The 23,663-nt window shown below is 37.9% G+C and overlaps 1 protein-coding gene across 1 annotated transcript; it reads left to right on the top strand.

Moving 5' to 3' along the window:
• Nucleotides 1–16,876: 16,876 nt before the first annotated feature.
• Nucleotides 16,877–17,527, top strand: LOC147907869 (uncharacterized). The gene has a single exon (XM_087412061.1). It carries the CDS (start codon nucleotides 16,877–16,879, stop codon nucleotides 17,525–17,527), a length of 651 nt encoding a protein of 216 aa, XP_087268187.1.
• Nucleotides 17,528–23,663: the final 6,136 nt, after the last annotated feature.

The raw sequence follows: 23,663 nt of genomic DNA, 5'->3' as shown, positions 1-23,663 counted from the left end.
AAGTAATAGTACCGTCGGCATAGTCAAGATATATCAATGCAAGTTGCACGATCAAATTTACACCCTTGTTATGTGTATGTATGTTTAAAAATACTATATAATGATTTATAAAATAGAGTTAAAAAAAAGGAAGCAGAAGATACGGACGGTATTAATCGCGGCGTAACAAGATAGACTTTGCTACTACTTTTGTTTCAAACATTTTTTAGATAAATCAATATCAAGGATTTTTACTAATTTGTACAAATTTTATAAGAAACATGACGTCATCGAACAGTTTTTATAGTATAAGTTTGGAGTAATAAAAGAAGATTGAATTTTAGGAGTCACTATGTATAATTGTTGAGTCACTATGTTGGATCTGCCATGTTGAATCATTGGAATGATTCCCAATTTTCACGCACATTCCTAACACTCTAACAATTTGAAGATTGGGCTTTCATACAGTGTACCTATTAAAAAAAGATATAAAGTTTAGCGATTTTTCGAGTTTATAGTTTGCCATATTGAATTTACCATTTGAAAGCGATGAATGTAAAAGATATAGACCTCAAAATCATAGATCTGAAGTTGTGATTTAACAAATTGCACATAGTAACTCACATTTGAGGTGTACGAAAAAACACTAAATTTTTTATATTTTATCATTTCCGCCGTCATTTTGGCTCCGCCATGATTTCCGAAATTAAATTTTAACGACGTCATCATGAAGAGTGACTCAAAATCTTACGATATCAAGTTTCATTGAAATATTTCATGTTTTAATGTATTAAAAATTATCTAGAAATCAAGTAAAAAATTGTATTCTTCTGCGCGTTAAGGAGTTAAGCAAAAAATTTGCTATCAGTACTATAATTTCTTGAAAATTTTTAAAGTAATTACATTAGATTAAATTGTGACGTGATTACCTTGTGTAATAATTACTAGTGTGTCCTATACATTTAATGCTTCTTTTTCATTAATTTCATTCTTTTCATTTCTTTTCATTGTTAGAAATATGACCACGAACATTTCTTTACATGTAAATGAAGCTTAGTAGATATGAACAAAAGTCGAAAATTAAGTTACTTAAATGTAATAAACGTGTACCTTAAATTTATGAAGTTTAGTGTATTTTTCTTTTTTTACACTAACCTTTATAATGTCTCTTTTTATCACTATTTTTATTCCTTTTGTCTAGGATTTCTATATTTCTTTCAGTAGGAGAATTTCTAGATAAGTATCTAATTTTATTATTAATTACTACTAAGTTATGTTTTCCGGCTCGAAGGACCAGAAATGTGCGGGAATGCACCGCGCGGAAAGATTCGAGTGAGAGAATGGCACACGGTTGATATGATACACGACAGTAAAGAGAACTCCGTTTCTTTGTAATTTAACAAAAGAATTTTCTTTAATATGCACAGTTACAAATTCAGAAAATATAATTAATTAAATATTAGATTAACAGAATATTAAATGCGGTCACCTTTTCCAAATTGTATTTGGAATCGCGGTGACGGAAAATCTCGGCGATTTTCTCGGCACTTCTCGAAAAGATTTGTCTTATAGCGGTTTTCACTAAGCGGTTAGCACGGCGGTTTTATGAAACGATATAGTAGCGAGACTATGATTCTAAGAACTCTAAGAAGGAGGAACGGCGAGATCGAAGCATTTATTGCTTTTGGCCTGGGCTTTCTTCTTGGGAAAAATCCAATAAAATTTTGCCACAATCGTAATTACGTGGCATCAGTTGTACAAAATTGATTGGCGCTTTGGATTCTTTTCTAACGACGTTCAACGTAACAGTCATGCGAGACAGAAAATCCGTACGTGGGATTGGTGACAGCGCGTGACATATTCGTCGGAGCGCGGCGCTCGCGTGCGCGAATTGAATTATTTTAGAACTTTCGATTGTCCGTTGCCGGTGCCTGTTTGCGTGTACCGAATTGTTTTAAAAGGACTAAAGAACGATGAATCCCTGACTTTGACGAGGATAAAGGTCAGGCTCGAGATGAAATCACGAGCTTTATCACCTTATGCGTGCGTTCAATAACAATTACTGTCGGTCGATCGAAAGAGTTTTTACTTTTTTTCCGAATTATCGATCTCAAACATTCCCGCCCGTTTCGTCATCTCTATGACGATATATGTATAAAAGTTACCTCGGGCGATGCTTGTTTGATCGAGAGCGATTACTGGCTGCAAATTTCTTTTAAGAGTGCGAACATTTGATTTACGCGGTAAATCATTTCGTTGTACTTGCTGTTTCGAACTTTTAACCTGAGTACTCATGTACGACATAGCACGTCGGAGCACACGTACTTGCGTAAGTACTTGCGCATTGAGATTACAATAAAACCGTAAACACGTACAATAAGCGATACAATACAATGAATCCGTGGAAGAGCTTGAATCGTGAACGAGAATTATATGATAAAATACAATTGAAGCAATGATTCACGAACGTACAGGCGATCAATTCAAGCTCTCCTTTACATTCGATGCATTAGCGTGCGAGCTAAACGCGGTAGCATCTTCTGGCAATCTAATTTGACTAAAGGACGAATTAATTCGGATGAGGCTGTTTTGACTGTGACCACTCGCACTACGCCGTCGTCTCCAGGATGTAGCTGCGTAATCCGTGCCAGTGGCCACTTATTTGGCGGTGAGAGCTCGGAACGAATGATGCATAGCGATCCAATGCGTGGTGGCAAAGCGTCCTTGGTCCATTTCGGTCTGGTAGCCAGAGTGTGTAAGTACTCGCGTGACCATCTCTGCCAGAAGTGGTCTCGCATCCGCTGGACAAGTCGCCACCTGGAAAGCAAATTTTCCTTCTTGTCCGACAAGGAAGGCTCGGGAATGGCCAGCAGTGGTGCCCCGATGAGCAGGTGACCTGGTGTCAGAGCCGTGAGGTCGTCGGAGTCGTCTGAGAGGGCATGCATGGACCGGGAGATCAGGCATGCCTCCACTTGTGCAAGCAGGGTGCTCATTTCTTCGAAGGTGAGCCTGGTTTCGCCGATGGTTCGGCGCAGGTGATACTTAGCAGATTTCACGGCCGCCTCCCAGAGTCCAACAAAATGTGGTGCCGAAGGGGGGTTAAAATGTCAATGGATCCCCTCTGATATAGCGACGTGTGCGATCTTTCGTCCTTCTGACGAGGAGGCTCGGAGCATCTCTCGAAGTTGCCGGTCGGCGCCCGAAAAATTGGTGCCGCAATCGGAATAGATGTCCGTGCAAAGTCCTCGGCGAGATGTGGAGCGACGGAGAGCAGCCAGAAAAGCGTCGGTGGTGTATGCTGAAACAGCCTCGAGGTGAACGGTCTTGGAACTAAAACAAATGAAAACTGCGATGAACGCTTTGTGAGCGCTGTGCCCACGCCCTTTGCTCGTCCTGATGAATATAGGCCCGGCGTAGTCGATGCCCACGTGAAGAAATGGTCGTGCAGGAGTCACTCTTCCTGGAGGAAGGTTTCCCATTGTTGGTTGCGGAGTGGCAGCCCTCCACCGAGTGCATGTCACGCACTGATGCAGCCATCGCTTGACCACTGCTCGGCCTTGTGGAATCCAGAACCGGAGGCGAAGCATTCCCAGGGTCATCTGAATTCCTCCGTGGAGAGTACGGCGATGGTAGGCTTCCACCAGCAGGCGAGTGAGCCATGACCTTGGAGGCACGATGAGAGGATGTCGCTCGTCGAAAGACAGCGCTGCGTGCTTGAGGCGTCCTCCGATTCGCAGGACTCCGTGTTCGTCCATGTACGGGCTGAGGGTTCGCAGATGGCTGGATCTTGCAAGACAGCGTTTGTTTTCGATAGCAGTCATCTCTTCCTGATAATGAAGTGACTGCACTACGCGAATCCATTGAAGGAGTGCTGCGTCGAGTTCGGCAGGGAGAAGCGCTGACCCGTGGAGCTGATTGTCCACAGATCTGACTGAGCGACTGTGGTGACGCCAACGCAAGCACCAGGAAGTCACTCTCAGCAATTGGTGTAATGAAGAGAACCTGAGGAGTCCTTCCGGCTCGTGGTTGCTCCTGATGACTGCCGCGAGTGTGGTGGCACGTTGCTCCGATACGTCCTTGATGGGCTCCTGATCGACGCTTGGCCATTGCGTCGGATTCCCGCATAACCACCACAAGGGATGGCTGAGGAGCTCGCGTGGTGTCAGTCCCCGGGAGGCACAGTCGGGGTTGTCCTTGCCCGGGACGTGACGTCATTGAGCCTCCGGAAGTTGCTGCTGGATTCGTGATACTCTGTTGGCCACGTATGTTTTCCGCGGGAGGCGTGACCTCGAATCCAGTGGAGCGTGACCTTAGAGTCTGAGCACAAGATCACTGGCGTTGCAACTAGTTTTAGCACAGAGCGCGTGTGCACGAGTACACTTGAAAGTAAGGCGGCGGCGCAAAGTTCGAGTCGCGGGAGAGAAACAAGTTTAATCGGCGCGACCTTGCTTTTGGCTGTCAATAATCGAGTCTTTATCTGATTGTTTGCGGTGATGCGAAGGTACACCACAGCGGCGTAACCTCTTTCGGACGCGTCTGCGAAGCTGTGTAATTCAAGCTGAGAGCTCGTGTCGCCGGTGCCGAGCCAGCGGCCGACTCTGAGCTTCTCAAGCAGTGGAAGTTCTTCCCAGAGCCGCTTCCACTTTCCAGTGATGGTTGACGGCAATGGTGCGTCCCAGTCTAGCTGTTGCCAGGCCGACTGAATTAGAATTTTTGCTTGAATGGTTACTGGAGTCAGCCATCCGAGCGGGTCGAAGAGTCGAGCGGTCTCCGACAGCAGACTTCTCTTAGTAAACGCGACGACGGTGAGAGGAGGAACAGAGAAGGCGAATTCGTCCTTGGTTGGATACCAGCGCAATCCCAGAGTTGAGTGGTTCTCTTGTTCCCACGACCGCGAGTCTCTGGTGAGGCAGTACTCGGACGGAATGTCGCGAAAAAGCTCCTGACAGTTGGCGGCCCACTTTCGGAGAGAGAACCCGCCCGCCATGCAGAGGTTGCGGAGCTCGACTTGGAGAGCGATAGCATCGGCTTTGATATGCGCTCCGGTTACGACATCGTCGACGTAGCAGTCGTGTCGTAACGCGTCTGCGCCTCGAGGGAAACGCGATCCGTCGTCATCGGCGAGTTGATGCAGAGTGCGAATGGCGAGAAATGGCGCGCAAGCGAGACCGTAAGTGACGGTTTTCAATGTAAACTCGCGTATAGGCTTATCAACGCTGTGTCGCCAAAGAATGCATTGATGCCTTTGATCGTCGGGATGAACAAGAATCTGCCGATACATCTTTTCGATGTCAGCCACTAGCGCGTACCGATGCCACCGCCACCGCAGAAGTACGTTCGCGAGGGGTGGCAGCAAGTTAGCCCCAACTAGCAGATGAGTATTGAGTGACTCACCGGACCTTGTACGCTGCGATCTGTTGAAGACAACCCTGACCTTCGTAGTGGTGCTGGATTCTCGAAGGACGCCGTGATGTGGAAGATAGCACCGATCTTCGCTAGAATTCGGAGGTTCTTTCGCCAATTCCCTGTGACCTTGGTCCTCGTATTCCTTCAGGAAGGCGCGGTAGAGATCGCCGAATCGTACGTCTCTCTCACAGCGTCGATCGCATGGCTCAGTCAGTATCAGATCTGGAAGAGCTCGGCGCAGCGAACATTACGCTGGCAGCTGCCGAGACATTCGTCGGTCTTCTGGATGGATTGTGGGCGAAATTTTAGGCTCAGCATGAGCTCATCATAGAGCATCTTGAAGATGCATTCGAGGAGAGCGAATACAATATTATGTTTTCTCTCTCTCTCTCCTTTCCCTCTCTTTCTCTGTCCCCCTTTGCCCCTCCCTCCATCCCTTCCCCCCTCTTTCTCTCTCTCTCATTTTTTCTCTCCAATATAAGTCTTCTATATTCCGATATAAGATTGCTGTATGCCAGTAGAATGCTGTGCGTTTGTAAAGAATGAGTGCTATGCGCCTGCAAAGAAGGGGTGCTATGCGCCTGCAAAAAACGGGGCTGTGCGCTTACAAAAATCGAGTGCTGTGCGTCTGCGAACACTTACTATTATTATACGGTGATAAAAGGATGCGTTTGAGAAAAAGATTGTTAGACATTTTTTAAAGAAATTTATTTTCCATTCATTTGTCATAAAATGTTGGTAAAGACAAAAGATATTATTTTGGGACCTGTTAGAAGAAATATGATTGTCCGAGGTGAATGGCTTACGGACAGACATATGGATCATTTTCAACGACTTTTAGCAAGTTGTTCAGATTATAAACCAGTTGAATATAGTTACTAATAAATATTATACAAGCTGTGTCAAAAGACATAAAAAAACATAACAATAAAACAAATATTGTATAGTGCGTCAAATTCGGTAAACGGAGCATGCAGTTTTTACGATAGAAAAACAGCAAAAAATTATAGTATGTTTTTTTTAGTAGTAAAGATAGATCGATTCAACTCTTTCAAGAGGATCGAGGGATTGGGGAGTTCGCGGGGAAGGGAAGGGATGATGTTACAATGCTGAACGAGGAGCTTCACTAGAGGAAGAGATTGATTTCAGAGATGATATTCAGAAAACAGACGCATGGACTCACCTGCAGACGGATATGGAGGAGTTTCCCAAGGATTATCTTCCGATCATAGACAAGCTATAAAGGCTTGAGTTGTCACGTCTAGTCAGTCAGTACGTAGTAATGAATCATTCTGACGAGTTTATAATTGATTAATGCTTTAATGATACATTTTTGTTATCTCGGAAAATTACTAGCTAAAAAACAAAAAGTGACTTACTATGTCTGATACTGACTGGCCAACATTATCAAGAGCCGGTTCTTGAATTATTTTTATAGTAATGTTTGTGATATGAGCATGGTGAGCGTCCTTATATTTGCTGGATAATTAATTATAATCTTAAAATTGTTTGATAATTTAGTTCTTCATATTTTATTTTACGATATTTCCTAATTTTTTTTCTTTTTTCCTTTTTTTTTATTTTTTTTTGGTTTTAATTCCGACTTGTAAATTCTTGATGTAGGGGAGCTCACCAGGATAATTTTTATTCATAGTTTTTATATATGTTAGTTTATGTTAGTTGTCTCTGAGGAAGACTCAAAAGTGGGCCGAAACATGAAACGCGTTTTAGTGAATAAAGAAGTTTCACACTTCATAGACATATTACAATATTTGCGCGACGTCTTCTGCGCTTGATTCCTGCTCATATCCTTTCCAGTTCTTTGATTTATAAGGAATCTTGATTACTTTAATTTGTTATACGAATTTAAGACATTTGATAAGGACAAAAAAATAAACAAATCGATAGATATTAAAAAAATGCACGACTAATTTAAAACCATTGTCAAATAATGATAAAAAATATTAGGTGTTGGAATTAATTCGTAGCGTTTTACAAGTGATGGGAAGTACTTTCATTAATGTATTTTTTAATGCTCATGTGAAATAAATAACATTCTTTCATTAAAAACGCTACGAATTAATTCCAACACCTAATATAAATACGTTTTGATTGCACACAGTCCTTCTCAGTTCGCAATAAATAATAACTAATATATATTTAAAAATTAATTAATTAATTAATTAGGTAATACTGTAGTAAGACAAGGCGAGTTCTAACCTAGGAACTCAGAGAAGGGTGACGGGCAGAGAAGGGGAGTACCCGCGGCGCGAGGGGAGTCCGCAGGGAGGGGAGGGAGTGACGTCACGAGGCGAAGGGGTGTCGTCACAGGGGGGGGACGATGTCACTAGGCGAGGGGAATGACGTCACGGGGGAAGAGCGAGGTAGATGACGTCATTAGGCGAAAGGGTGATGTCACAGGGAGAGGGGGAGAAGGAATATGACACATTGAGTGACGTCACAAGGGGGATGGTGGTGCGGAGGACGAGGATCTCTCGAGTGCGAGAAATTACGTAGCCGGAAATTACATAGCGGCAAATTATGTAGCGGAAACTTACGTACGCGTCGCGGTAAAGACGTGGCGCGGAATCAATGGCTGTCGAAGCCGCTGCCGCCTTCGGACGCGATCCGCCGCAGGTCTCTACCACCGTCTCCGGACGCGGTCCACCGATCCCCTCCACCATCAGGCGTGTATAACAAGTACACTTACTATTTCCTAAGTGTCGCTATCTTCTTGTTACGTAATCTTTCCTTCAGCGTTTATTACATGCGATTATTTATGCAGAAATATTTTTTATTCTGTCGAACTATATTATTATTTTAGAAAGCGCAATGGTATCACATGTGATGACACGCGCGTAATACGATGCCGCGAAGAAGGAACAAATAATTGTAGATACAAAGATATTTTTTATTTTAGATATTTATTTATGCCATACTTACTTACTATTTTACTTGCCGTATTTCCTTCACAGCTTCCTAATCATTTCTGGTACGGATCATTTCACAACTGATTAGACTTAAAGATCTTAAATCTATCGCAGTAACATTATAATACTGTTGCGCGCGACGTAAGATAATGCCGCTGAGGAAGGAGGGATAAGAGAAAGTGAATAAATATTAAGGTAAGTTAATCTATATATATATATATATATATATATATATATATATATATATATATATATATATATACAGGGTGTCTTTTAAGATGAGTCGAGGCCACATTGAGGACGGAGAATGGATCAAAGGAAACAAAAAATTCTTATACCATTTTGAGATACTCGCTGTAGTTTTTGAATTAGAAAAGAAAATGTCTAAGCCAATATACGGTTAAGCCGCACCGCGCGAATTCGTAGGACGGCCCACACTCGAGCGGCGACGAAGCGCTTTTTCCCCCTCTGCACGCCGTTGCCGTTGCCGCTCGAATTCGCGCGGCGCGGCTTAACCGCATATTGGCTTAGACATTTCCTTTTCTAATTCGAAAATTACAGCGAGTATCTCAAAATAGTATAAGAATTTTTTGTTTCCTTTGATCCATTCTCCACCCTCAATGTGGTCCCGACCCATCTTAAGAGACACCCTGTATACATACAAAGTTTCCGCCGTTTGACAAAAGACGGCGCCACTAGTAAGCTATGGTTAAAATTGTCTGATGTAAAACGTTATATCGTAAGGTTGGACATCTGTCAACAACATAACCTTAAAATATTAGCGATTTTGTATTATATATCTTTTTTGTTCGAAAATGCCGAGTTTTGAGCCGAATAAGCGTCATTTGCGGGAACTTTTGATTTACTTCTTTAATTTGAAGAAATCTGCAGCTGAGGCTCATCGATTGCTTGTAGAAGCACATGGTGAGGCTGCCTTAAGTCAGAGAAGTTGTCGTGAGTGGTTTCAAAGATTTAAGAACGGTGAATTTGACGTCGAAGACAAAGAACGTAGCGGAAGGCCGAAAGTCTACGAAAACGCGGAATTGGAAGCATTATTGGATGAAAATTCGTGCCAAACGCAAAAAGAACTTGCACTTACATTAGGAGCGACTCAACAAGCAATTTCACATCGTTTGAAATTATTGGGAATGATTCAAAAGCAAAGGAATTGGGTTTCATATGAACTGAAGCCGAGAAACGTTGAACGCCGATTTTCCATATGTGAAATGCTGCTTGTCAGACATAAACGAAAGGGTTTTTTGCATCGTATAATCATTGGTGATGAAAAATGGATCCACTACGATAACTCAAAGAAGAGGAAATCATGGGGATCACCTGGCTATGCTTCAACATCGACAGCTAAGCCGAATATTCATGGAAAAAAACTCATGTTGTGTATTTGGTAGGATCAGCTTGGTGTCGTGTATTATGAGTTGCTCAAACCGAATGAAACCGTTACTGAGGCCCTCTACCGAACACAATTGATGAGATTGAGCCGAGCATTCAAGGAAAAACGCGCCCACTACTACTCCAGGCATGACAAAATTATTCTCTTGCATGATAATGCTCGACCACATGTTGCGGCGCCGATCAAAACCTACATGGAAACACTCAATTGGGAAGTTCTACCCCACCCGCCGTATTCACCAGACATTGCCCCTTCGGATTACCATCTATTTCGATCGATGACGCATGGCCTGTCTGAGCAGCACTTCACATCATATGAAGAACCAAAAATTGGATCGATAATTGGATAGCCTTAAAAGATGAAGCGTTCTTCCACCGCGGTATTCGTATGCTAGCAGAAAGATGGGAAAAAGTAGTGACTATCGACAATACTTTCAATTAAAACATTATGTACCGTTCTTTCACAATAAATGCTTAATTTTTTATAAAAAACGGCGGAAACTTATTTGTACTCCCAATAAAATTATCTTCATTTAAATTCATATATAAATAATATGATACGTTTCTTGTTTATGAAGAAATTATTTCAACAAAATTGAAATAACTAATATCATATTTATTTTATTATTATTTTTCCTCTCAAAAGAAGAAATTTTGACCAGGGCACGTATGAATGTTTTTTGATATGGATCTGAATAAATCGATAATTCAAATCATTTTTATAATTTTGCGACGCACTTTTCATGACAGCGCTGTTCGCGGAACTAATATATTGCTCGGTTTCATGGTTTCACGTCAATTTCACTAATATACAAATGAAATTTTCAGCGATTCTTTTCTCTTTTACTAAAACCTCATTTCTAAAAGCATAGAATTGTTCCTTTAAGTTTTCTGCAATTCGCCAGTTATTTTTTATGAACATGCAAGGTCTGAAACTCTTATATGCAGCACATATTGTGACGTGTTGACTACAGAAGCCGATAACAAAACTGTAAGTCTTTAATTTTCTTTCTTTTTTTATATTCAATTGTAGCTGGCGAATTGCGTTGTTGTTGATACTTTAATTGTGGAGAAGGACTTTTCAATCGATAAACACAATTAAGAGAAAAGAGTCTTTAATAATTAATGGTAAAACAGGACTCTCCAGCATCCCCTTAAAGTACCGAGAATATTCAATTGCATCTGCGTTGAATGGAAATAAGCCATATTTTCGAAAACTATTTTCAAAAATATTGCGTACATTAATCGCATTTAAAAGCGAAGCAAAATGTATTTTTGTTAATTTCTCGCCGTTGTTCTATAGTTGCCATTTCCGTACTGTTTTTGTCCATTGCACTTTTAGTGGCTGAAACAAACCAACATCCATCGGCTCTATGACATGAATGGCATTAGAATATAAGGCTACTAAAATTATTTTATTGCTCGAACAAAAATGGCTTAAATTTGAAGTTAAATGTGAGGAGTGCCCGTCAACATAATATTAGGGATGGAATACCTTCTTTAATTATCTTTTTTATGAAAAAGACGTGTAAGAGATTGTATTATTGATAACTTTCCGCATTGGTTCTCTTGCTTGACTCACTTTGTATTCCATAAGAAACTGTCCTTGTAAGATTGTATTTTGACAGTTCAGTGTATAGTGTCGATAATTGTTGTTTTTAAACGGTGCAATAAATGTCCCACAAATAATTTCATTTAGTGATTTGTTAGACCGTCGTGATCGAGCATTACAGTTAAAAGGTTATATATTTTCGACTCTCTGATTTTAGTTTACATTTTTAATCTAATAAATACTTTATTTTTATATTCACAAAGAGATGACACGAACTGTGAAATACGAATTGGAATGTCCATTCGAAAGGCAGGATCAAGTGTGTAAAAAAATTTGGGTGCAGGAATCTTTGTTTAAAAGAAATTTGTATGTAAATTTGTATATTGTAAATTGAGCAATTGATCTGCAGTGGTAAGTACTGTAAATAAATACTGATGAAAAGAAATACGGTAGTCGAATGGCCTAGGCGCACTCGTATTATATTCACATCTGATGAAGAGCATTTGAGATCACGCAGTATCAATTTTTTTTTTAATTTCATTAAAAGATATTATGTTATATAATTATTTGTATTTATTTGTTTATAAAATTTGGACATTATCGTATGTTGTATAATAGAAAATAAAAATAAAAATATTGGAAACACAAATGAGTCGTACATCACGAACATATGTTGTATAATGACGAATAAAATATAATGATGAAATAAACAAAGATAATGATGAACAAAAAATAAATATAAAACAAAATATTATTTTATAAAATATTCACGATATACGACTCATTTGCGTTTCCAATGTTTTTATATTATATAATTTTCATTTACAACATTACATGGCAATATCCATATTTTATAAATAAATAAATATAAATAAATATATATAAAATGTTTCTTAATAAAATTAAAAAAAAATTGATACTGTCTGGTCTCGAATTCTCTTTGTCAGATATAAAAGTATTACGCGCGAACTTGAAGCCTTTCGGCCACCGCGTTTCTTGCTTTGCCACTACTTATTCGCAATACTTATCTCGTAGCAAGCCGATTACCCAATTTCACATGCAAATTTTTCTTAAACAATCATCCATATATCTAAACTCTTTTACATTTTTTAACTTTCGATTCCTTTTGAATGATATAGGACACATTCCAATCCGTATTTCACAGTGCATGTTCTCCTTGTCATATAAAGTAATTACTAATTTGATAAATAATATGAGTTAATATGAGTTAATATGAGTTATTGACAAAAGAGGACTCAGTCTCAGTGATTTTCATCTTGACATATGTTGTTAAGTTCATGATCTTTAGAAACCTTTAATGTTTAGCCATCATTCATTCCTTAAAAAATTAACAAAAATTAAAAAAAACATCTTATTTTTAGTATACATATGCAATATTAGATAGTATTCTAAACCTTCCCTTGCTTAAAAATGCAATAATTTGATCGTTGGAAACATTCATCGAGGAAGATTATTTAAATAGTCGAAAATCTGACTACAAAGTGAAGATTACATTATAATTAAAACTATGAAGAAAAAATTAAAAATAATTAATTAAAAATAATATTGTATGTTGTTGTTTGTTTTATTAACAATAATGTAATGTTTTATTAGTTGCTTATAAAAAAGAATAAAATTTTATATTTCAGATCAATATCATTAAGGTAAACATTTCAATAACCGAATACATATCTATGTCCAGTATTGCGAGTGTATAGTTACATATTCGATTATTGGAACGATTATCATGAATTAATTTTATATGAAATATAATAATATTCTACGAGAAAAGACAAGAATTATAATAATTGTTCATTTTATTATAATTTTATATTTTTATTTATTTTTTAAATTTTATAATTTTTTTGTTTTTTATTATATATATTCTTTTTATTATAATTTTATATATTATATATATTTTTTTAATTTTTTAATTCAATATATCATTATTACTATTGAAGGTTTACGTTTATATAGTTAATCCCATAAATGACATCCGAAAGACCCTTGACCTTGACCCTCAAGTAGGTCGAGGTCATCGACCGTTTCTATTTTTGTGTTCATTAAAAAGTATCGGAGGTGGGGTGAGAGTCACTTTGCGTGGAAATCGTGCGCCCTTAAAATAGGGAGAGGGAGTAGATGGGGTGAAAGTCGCGTCGCGTGGAAGTCGTGCGGCCCTAATGTAAGGAGCGTGAGAGTAGCTTCATGTGGAAAATCTTTGGAAAATTTTCTATTAATAAAAAAATGCCCCTTATAAATAATAAAAGAATCCCTTAATAACTTTTCAACGAATAACGAACGACGAAAAAGATCAATGATTTTGATCTTTTTGAGGATTAAGGTCAAAATCACTCGGAAATTATTTAGAATTGATTAAAGAGAAATAATTACCCTACTATTGAAAGAAATATTTGTTAAAATTCAATAATTTTTTTTAAGTGTAGGCGTCCAATTATATTTATTGTTTCTAAAATATTTGGACACAGACTTATGTTCTTACGAACGATGTAAATACAAATTGAAATACACTTTTCTATAGTGTAAGAAAATATGTAATAAACTATTGTAAAATTCATAAAAATTATGTACATTGTAAAATTCCTTGAGGTGCATTCCAAATCTTGATTCTGTCAACTCCGAGTAGCTTTTACTCTTATTTGTCATTTAATGAACAATAAAAGTGCATTCACATGCAAGCATCAAGTAGCGGAAGCAGTAATCAATCAGCTGGGCGATACGGGCAGTATTGTAAAAAATATTTTTTACGCCACTATAAAAAATCGCCTCGTTGATTGGTTGCTGCTTCCGCTGTTTGTGAATGCACCTTAAGGATAAAAGATACTCGGAATTGATAGAGTCAAATTTTTAAAATACATCCTTGAAGTTAAAATCGATTATATTTAATATGTCTTTTGTTCTACCAAATATTGATTATTTGTATCTAAACAACGAATTTATTTACCATAGAATTTTTATGACATTTAATATTCAATTGAAGTGATACAAATAAAAATAGATTAGTTATATGCATTGTATATAAAAAAAATAAAATTTATCTTTCATTTAAAATAGGTAATTATTACTCATTATATATAGTTATTTATATCGTGTTATTTCTGTGTTAATTGTGGGATTATCATTTCAGCTTTTGTTTACGTATTACTTATTCATCAATATTTGATGTGACGCATGTAAAGCGGGATTGTATTGCGTTGCAATAAATGTACCGACTTACAATCTAATTTATACTGAAGCTAGGTATTTAAAATAATTACATAATATATGAACTATCTAATTAAATTAAGATTCAAATATTTAGAATAATTAAAGACATTTTTATAACAAAGAGAAATAACACGGAGAAATAACAAGAAATAATAAGAAAACAATAAAAAATAATGGAAAAAAACAAAAAGAAATAAGAAGAAAAAATTACAAAAAATAACAATAAAATCAATTAAAGCTTCGATTTAATATAGGTAAATATATTATAAAGACCAAAGAAAAAAAAAACTAGATAAATTTTCTATATATTTTCGACTCCGATTTTATTATTTTACATTTTTAATCTAATAAATATACTTTATTTTGTACTCACAAGAAGACGAATTATGAAACACGAATTGGAATGCGTCCTATATCATTCGAAAGGCGAGTATGTAAAACGATTTGAGTGTATGGATTCTCGTTTCAGAGATTTGTATTATGTTGGGTTGTCGGTCTACAGTGTGATAAGTATGATAAATAAATTGTGGTAAAACAAAAAGCGCGGTGGTCGAGGGGCCTTTTTATAAAAAATAGATCTTATTATATTTAAAAAATAAATTAAATCTTTCATTTAAAATAGCTAATTATTATTATTACATTAATTTTTTAAATATTTTATATCATATTAAACATATAAATTTTTTCAAAGAAATAAAACATTTCTAAAATATTTTAAAAACTTTATAATTAAATATTTATTTAATTTTTTCTTATTTTTCAACTTGATAATCTCATAAAATGTAACTATACTAATTTTACAAATATAATCTTATTCTCTTTCCCTCATTACTTTTTTATAATATTATACACAATAATCATTACAAATAGATATATTCAAAATATTGTTACATTTTTTCATTTTTTTGTGATTTCTTAATATCATTATTCGTAATGTTATAGTAATCAACTTCAATAGTGAGTACTTCAATACCAACCAGAACATTATAATTACTTCCACATTATAATTACTTATTTACAAGTTATATATTATACTATTTCCATAATAAAGGCGAGTATCTTTATCAAACACACAGATATAAATAAAATATGTAAACATATGTATAACATATTGTGGGGAATTCTTAATGCCTCACTAGCGCAGCGAGCGTAGTAAGCTTAAGGATTGTGTTGGTAACGAGTTGCTTAGCAGCGTAAAAAAAAATAATAAAAAAAGAAATATTATATTAAGAGATCAATAGAGGTGTTCGTCCTGTACGTTCGTATAAAATTGTACTCGTGAAATAAATATTATATTTACAGTTACAAATTAAGTCTCGATTGTAAATTTCTTTATCACATCACACGACAAGCGTGGGCTTGTCAAAAGAACTCTGACTTATCCATTGAGTCAGATTTCCCACATTGGTGACCCCGACGTGATGTGATATGAAAGGTCGTTGTGGTACGAAAGGCCATCGTGATACAAAAGGCCGACAAGATCTAAAGGCCGATGTGATCGAGAGGAAGAAGCGATTAACTGGTAACTGTCGTTCGAGCAACATCGAGACGAACTAACTTGGTTTCGAACCGAGCAGAAGTGCACATTGCCGACGTCGTAGCCGATATGGAAGCTCGTCGCCGACGTAGTAGCCGACAAGGAGGCCCATCGCCGACGTCGTAAGCAGCAGCAAGCTCATCGTCGATTTTGTGACCTGTCGCAAGGCCCCATCGTTAAGGCCGGGGCCAATGGAAAATTCTCGCCGTTGGAAACACCGCAGAGACATATCCAACGACAGGCGCTCAGCGTTCCGCCGACGTGGGAACTGCACGAATCAGCCCAGGAGCCGGCGTTCAGGACGTCATCGCCGTCGCCGCCATTGTGATCTGTCAAGGACGACCTGTGAAGGACGACTTCGCCGCATAGCAGTCGGGCAAGTTGTGTATGCAGCGCGTTAGTTTTTAAGCGTGCGTAATCTGGTAAACAGGAAAGTAGATCTTCCGCGCTTTTCTTCACGAGGTCAATTATACGAACGTCAATTAACAATTTCTCCATTATTGACAAATTAACTTTGAGCGATCGAAATTTTTATAGCGCGCGCGTAAGCGATTAATATTTAAGGTCGTTAGGAAGTACTGATTGTTCGCGAACTTCGTCACGTATAGTCATGGCTCCTCCTACCAACGAGGAATTGCAGGAGCAAGTGATGCAACTGCAAGCGATGCTTCAGCAGATGCAGGGCAAGGTGGCAGGCAATGTCGCGCGCGTGGATTCATATAGAGTTCCGAAAATTCCGCCGTTCTTAATTAAAGATCCGGTGATATGGTTCATTCAAGTCGAGGCCACTTTCGAGGCCGCTCGAATCACAGAGCAAAGACTAAGGCGCATCACGTGATTATGTCTCTGGACGCAGAAGCTATCGCGTGCTGCAGAGATCTCATCGCGGAACCCGATATTAATGAACCATATACCAAATTAAAACAGCGTATCATTGAAAATTTTTCAGCGTCAGCAGAAAGTCAACTGCGACAATTAATAAAAGGCCAAGTGCTTACATCAGGGAAACCGTCGCAGATTCTCAGTCGACTTCGTAACTTAAACTCTGACAAACGATGTGACGACGCCGTAATAAAAACTGTGTTCTTTGAACATTTATCACCGCACATTAGAAGCATTCTTGCGACTACCGAAAGTACGGATCTGGATAAATTAGCCAAAATGGCGGATAAAATAGTTGAAACCGTGGGTGATTCTGCGCAGTGTGCCGCCGTATCGTCGTCAGAGTCTAAACCGTCCGACTTAGAAGCCAGGATCGACGGTCTGGCCGCTGATATTGCTACCCTCGCTGCTGAGGTCAAGCGATACAGCAGATCTCAGACGAGAGACAAGATAAATAAAAATCGTAAGCGTTCCAAAAGCAGAAACTCTCGTGTCTGCTGGCCGCATCGTACTTTTGGGAAACAAGCGCGAGTCTGTAAGGGAACTGAAAAATTCCCGTGCCCTTGGCCAAAGCCCAAGATTTTAACGGACGAAAAGGCGGGGGAATAGAATCGTCTGCCACCGAGGAGACAGGTATGGCGGGCGTCGATTCTTCTGTCCGTCTCCACATCCGAGATCGAGTCACCGGAGAGTTATTCCTTGTAGATACGGGGGCGGAAATTTCGCTGCTTCCCAGCACTTACGCGAAGAACAAAACTCCGACCAATTTCAAACTTTACGCGGCAAACAATACGTGTATAGATACATATGGGGAGTCGTTCCGAACGCTACATTTAGGGATACGCCCGATCACATGGAATTTCTGCGTAGCATCAGTTACGTACCCGATTATTGGGGCCGACCTGATTGCACATTATGGTCTCCTTCCGGACCTTAAAGGTCGTAGACTCATCGATTCACAAAATAATGTGTACGTGTCGGGCATTGTTAAATCGGTACCACAGCTTGCCATTAGCACAGTCAAACCCAGTACGAAATTCGCGAGTATCTTATCTGAATTTCCGGAGGTCACCGGTTTAGAACAGGTAACTCCGAATTGCAGTAGCGATGTTCGTCATCATATCATTACCACGGGCCCGCCGGTTGCTGAGCGTCCCAGGCGGTTAAGTCCGGAAAAATTAAAAGCGGCAAAGGCTGAATTTCAACGGCTAGTCAAAGCCGGTATTTGCCGTCCGTCCAGTAGTCCATGGGCAAGTCCCATTCACATAGTACCGAAAAAAGACGGATCATGGAGGATCTGCGGCGATTACCGTCGTCTTAACGCAATTACTGTGCCGGATAAATTTCCCGTACCGCATTTGCACGATTGCTCCTCCAATTTGCGTGGGAAAGTCATTTTTTCTAAGCTAGATCTGTATCAGGCATACAATCAAATTCCAGTGGCGCCGGAAGATATTCCGAAAACGGCTGTCATTACGCCTTTTGGGTTGTTCGAATATAAATTCATGACACTCGGTCTTAGAAACGCGAGTCAAACATTTCAGCGTCAAATCTTCCGCGCTCTAGGCGATCTGGAATTTGTGTTTGCATTCATCGACGACATACTCATAGCGTCGACGTCTCTTGAAGAACACGAAGTTCATTTACGCATAGTGTTACAGCGATTAAAAAAATTTTATTTACGACTCAATGTAAATAAATGCGAGTTTGGCAAGCAGGAATTAGAATTCCTCGGATTTACGATTAACAGCGAAGGGTGTAAATCAACACTCGATAAAATTCAGGCTATTCGCGAATTTCCAAGGCCTAACACTATAGTCGAAATGCGTCGTTTTCTTGGGCTTGTCAATTTCTATCGTAAATTACTACATAATGCAGCTATCGTTCAGGCACCATTGAATGAGTACCTTCGCGATTCACGCAAAAATGACAAACGGCCAATCATATGGACGCCGGTGGCTGAAGAAGCGTTCAATGAGTGCAAGGAGAGTCTGGGCAACGCGACTATACTCTCTCACCCCTCCGACGCAGCCGAGACGCGCCTCGTTTGTGACGCGTCAGATTTCGCCATCGGGGCCGCCCTCGAACAACGTTTAGACGATTTTTGGAAACCGCTTGCATTCTTTTCGCGCAAATTAAATTCGGCACAACAGAACTACAGCGCGTACGATCGGGAGCTTACGGCGATCGCCGAGGCAATCAAATATTTTCGATATTTCCTCGAGGGGCGAAATTTCAAAATTGTGACCGATCACAAGCCTCTCATCTACGCGTTTTTGCAACGTTCCGAAAAAGCGTCACCTCGGCAACAGAGGCAACTTTCGTTCATCTCGCAGTTCACTACGCGTATCGAATACCTATCGGGTAAAGATAATATTGTGGCGGATTCCCTTTCCCGCATCGAAGCCATTCGTTTACCTGTTGAGATCGAACTTAATGAACTTGCACAGAAACAAGAACAAGACGAGGAACTACGATCTATTCGCGAATCTCCTGATTTTCCGCTTTCTATGAAGCGAATTCAATGGGGGCCGACGCATACTACACTTTACTGCGAAATGACTGGCGAGGCAATCCGTCCCTATATACCGGCATCTTTACGAGATCGCGTTTTTCATTTATTCCATGATGCGGCTCATCCGGGCCCTAAAGTCACGGATCGGGTAATTCGTCAACGATATGTGTGGCCCAACATGCATCGCGATATTACAAAATGGTGTAAGAATTGTCTTGACTGTCAGCAGTCAAAAATATCCAGACACGTTCGATTACATCCTGAAAAATTTGTCGCACCCGACGGGCGTTTCGAGCACGTTCATATGGATTTAATAGGTCCCTTGCCTGAGTCGGACGGGTACAGATATTGTGTGACGATGATTGATAGATTTTCGCGTTGGCCAGTAGCAATACCTGTGAAAGATATTGAAGCCATTACAGTGGCACGCGCGTTTTATGACAACTGGGTAGCAAATTTTGGAGCACCCAAAACAATAACTACTGATCAAGGTACTCAGTTTGAAGCGCAACTGTTTACGACACTTCTTCAGCTGATCGGCTGTCAACGAATTCGTACCACGACGTATCATCCCGCTTCGAACGATATTGAGCGGTGGCATAGAAGCTTAAAAGCTGCTATTATGTGTCATGCCAATGAAGGTTGGTCACGAGTACTTTCGACCGTATTATTAGATCTGCGTACTCATGTCCGCCTTGACACCGGCGCATCGCCTGCGGAATTTGTCTATGGAACGACACTGCGCGTCCCCGGAGAATTTATACTGCCGGACGACTTCACTCCTAGTCCGCAAATTTTCATGGAGGAATTCCGCGAGCATATGCGCAAAGTTAAGCCAATTTCAATAGAGCATAAGCACAAGAAACGCGCATTCGTATTTAAAAATTTATATTCTTGTTCCCATATTTTTCTACGGGTGGGCGGTACCAAGAGAGCATTAGAGCGTCCTTACACCGGCCCTCACAAGATTATAAATCGTGTTTCGGATCGAGTTTTCGATATTGAAGTTAATGGTGCACAGCGCAGTGTATCAGTCGAGAATTTGAAGCCAGCGTATGGCATACGCGATGATTTGTGTAGTGCGATTCTAGAAACAGGGCAAACAGCTAATTCGTCTAGCAACGAGCGACCAACTTTGAAAACGTATGCGCGCCCGAAGAGGAAGGTGACTTTCGCCTTATAATTGTAACAGATCTTCCAAAAATGTAATTAATTTTTGTCATATACTTTTAAGATATTTTATATGACACGTTGTATATATTTTATAAGGTAGATCTAAGTGCCGGATTCGTTGTCACTCGGGGGGGAGTATGTGGGGAATTCTTAATGCCTCACTAGCGCAGCGAGCGTAGTAAGCTTAAGGATTGTGTTGGTAACGAGTTGCTTAGCAGCGTAAAAAAAAATAATAAAAAAAGAAATATTATATTAAGAGATCAATAGAGGTGTTCGTCCTGTACGTTCGTATAAAATTGTACTCGTGAAATAAATATTATATTTACAGTTACAAATTAAGTCTCGATTGTAAATTTCTTTATCACATCACACGACAAGCGTGGGCTTGTCAAAAGAACTCTGACTTATCCATTGAGTCAGATTTCCCACAATATCTATACATAATTTTTCGTTTTAATAATCTTATAAATATACAGAGTTGGCCATATTCGACGGAAAGATCTGGTAACATTGTAACTTTTGACAGAGATGTTAGATCGAGTAACGACGTAGCGCGTTTGAAGCGTCAGTCGAAGGAAATTTTTGCCATGGAGCAGTACACGCCACGCGAACGCTCTCAGATTGTTGAAATTTTCATTCAACAAAACAAGTCAATTGTTAAAACTCAACGTGCATGGAGAAAAATAAATAAAGTGAAAAGTGCGCCTTCCGCGAACACATTGTATCGTTTGTATGAAAGATTTTCAACTGGTGAGGCACTTACTAATCCAAAAAAAATTACTAATCAAAAAATGGTGATTTTGAATGGCCACCGCGTTCACCAGATTTAACGGCTCCAGACTTCTTTTTGTGGGGCTATTTGAAATCAAAGGTTTATGTCAACAAGCCAAGGACCCTAGACGAACTTAAGGCCAACATCCGACAGGAAATAGCCGCCATATAGTAGAAAGTTTTTTATTATGAGATAAATGTCTAATATAACAAAAAATGTATATTTATTATAAAATAAAAGTATAGGAGAGACTGGGGCTGGTTGTCGTACAGGGTTGATAAAATGCAAACTCAGGACATTGCAGAAAAATTTCTTTTTTTAATTGTAGATTACTGATATAATATTAATTTATTGTGTAAAATAATTTATTGTGTAAAATAATTGTACCACAAGCATTGTATATATTATTTATAACAATTTAAAAAAAAATGAAATTGGTGAGTAAATTTTTCTTATCATCTATTTTATTGTCTAACTAGTCTTTGACATTATTAGTCGCAATATTCCTATATTCATAAAAAATGACATGTCTTAGAAGATCTTTGCTACAATTAATTAACTATTATCCTGCTAAAGTTTGTGAATATAATATCTTTTTATTAAAAATGGCTATGTGGGGTAGATTGATCAAAATAAGACGAGGTTAGGTGACAATTAATTTTAATATCTTTAGAAAATACGTTTTAGAGAACATACATTACAAATATATTATATTTCATACAGATATATATGTTTTTTTCATTTTTCATATAGAAACTATGATATAAATATAAATTATGTATTTTATAATTAAAATAATTATTTTATTTGTAATTAATATCATAATTATTTCTCAAACTATAGAATAGATATTAAAATAAAAACTGTACTTTTTTATATGTGTTATTCATAACAAATATGCTACTGCCAATCCTAGAACGTGTAACAATCAACCCAGAACACGGGGTTAATTGTCACATTTTCGTAGCTTTATTTAAAATTAAATAACTTATTTTGACGTTATGATGAATTCACGATATAATATTTTTTTAAATACCTAAAAGATGTAGGTATATTATAACGTATATAATATTTCAAAATCAGACATCCACTTTTTTCTAAAAATCATTAATCAAAGATTGTGACAACTAGCCTTGATCTCCCCTACTTATTTTGCGCACACACTAACTATATTAGAAACTAATTATATTTTAGAAACATTAAAAAAAATTTTTTAATAGCAATATTGATACGAGGGCAAGTTAAGGGGATGCTGGAGCGAAGGCCGAAGTTGATCAAGGTCGATATTACAGGTTTTCATTTCCAATGTATAAGCTGCTTACGCCCTCTGAAGTTAATATGACCATGCAGGAAATTCAATCGATTAATTATCGATATTTTTATTCCGTTTCCTACATTATCATTTTCGTATATTAGGGTCGGTCCCACAATGTAAGATTTATTTTGAAAAATTTTCCTATTTTAGAATTGAAAAAAAAATAAACATAATTGAAGTTAATCTTATATTTGTAGAATCAGACCTTAGAAATTTAGTTGCATTATATACATATTTAGTTGTATTATATACACATGCAATGTAGGCCGTGTTCTAATATATATCACCAGTACTAAAAGTCTGTAATATACATAAAATACAGATTTTTAATTAATAGATATATCGATACGAAACCGTAATAGCACTTTTTTCTTACATCCAATGCCATTTTAGGTTACGATAATATATTATCATAAATGAATATCATTATATATATATATATATATATATATATATATATATATATATTCATGCAGATATTCTCTACGTCCATTTTTATGCAATATTAAAATTTTATATTATAATGTGTATAATGATATATAAAATATAATTCTAACGTTGTATATAAAAAGACATTCATGAATACGAATTACAATTACATTTTATGTGTATTATAATATATGTGTATATACACAATACACAAAAAATATTATACTATTATTGACATATTAGTGAAAACATAAACATGTCAGTGAATTAATGATATATGCAATATTAAAATTATATTTTGGGTACATTATAATGTGTATATGTACATTATAATACATATAAAATATAATTATAATTTATATTCACTAATAATGTTTTGTTATATATTACAACAATGTTAGAATTATCATAGTATAATGTACATACAATTTTCTATATTAGATATATAGTCGACATATTAGTAATGTATAAGTACTATAAGTATCTATCTCTTTTTATTAGACAGAGTAAAAAGAGTTACATTATGTATGTGCAATGTCGT

Source organism: Acromyrmex echinatior, chromosome 12 (assembly GCF_024713525.1).
Source record: "Acromyrmex echinatior isolate Ae372 chromosome 12, ASM2471352v2, whole genome shotgun sequence".
Lineage (NCBI taxonomy): Eukaryota > Metazoa > Arthropoda > Insecta > Hymenoptera > Formicidae > Acromyrmex > Acromyrmex echinatior.
The sequence above is the reverse complement of the archived record's forward strand: the minus strand, read 5'-3'. Positions and strand labels throughout refer to the sequence as shown.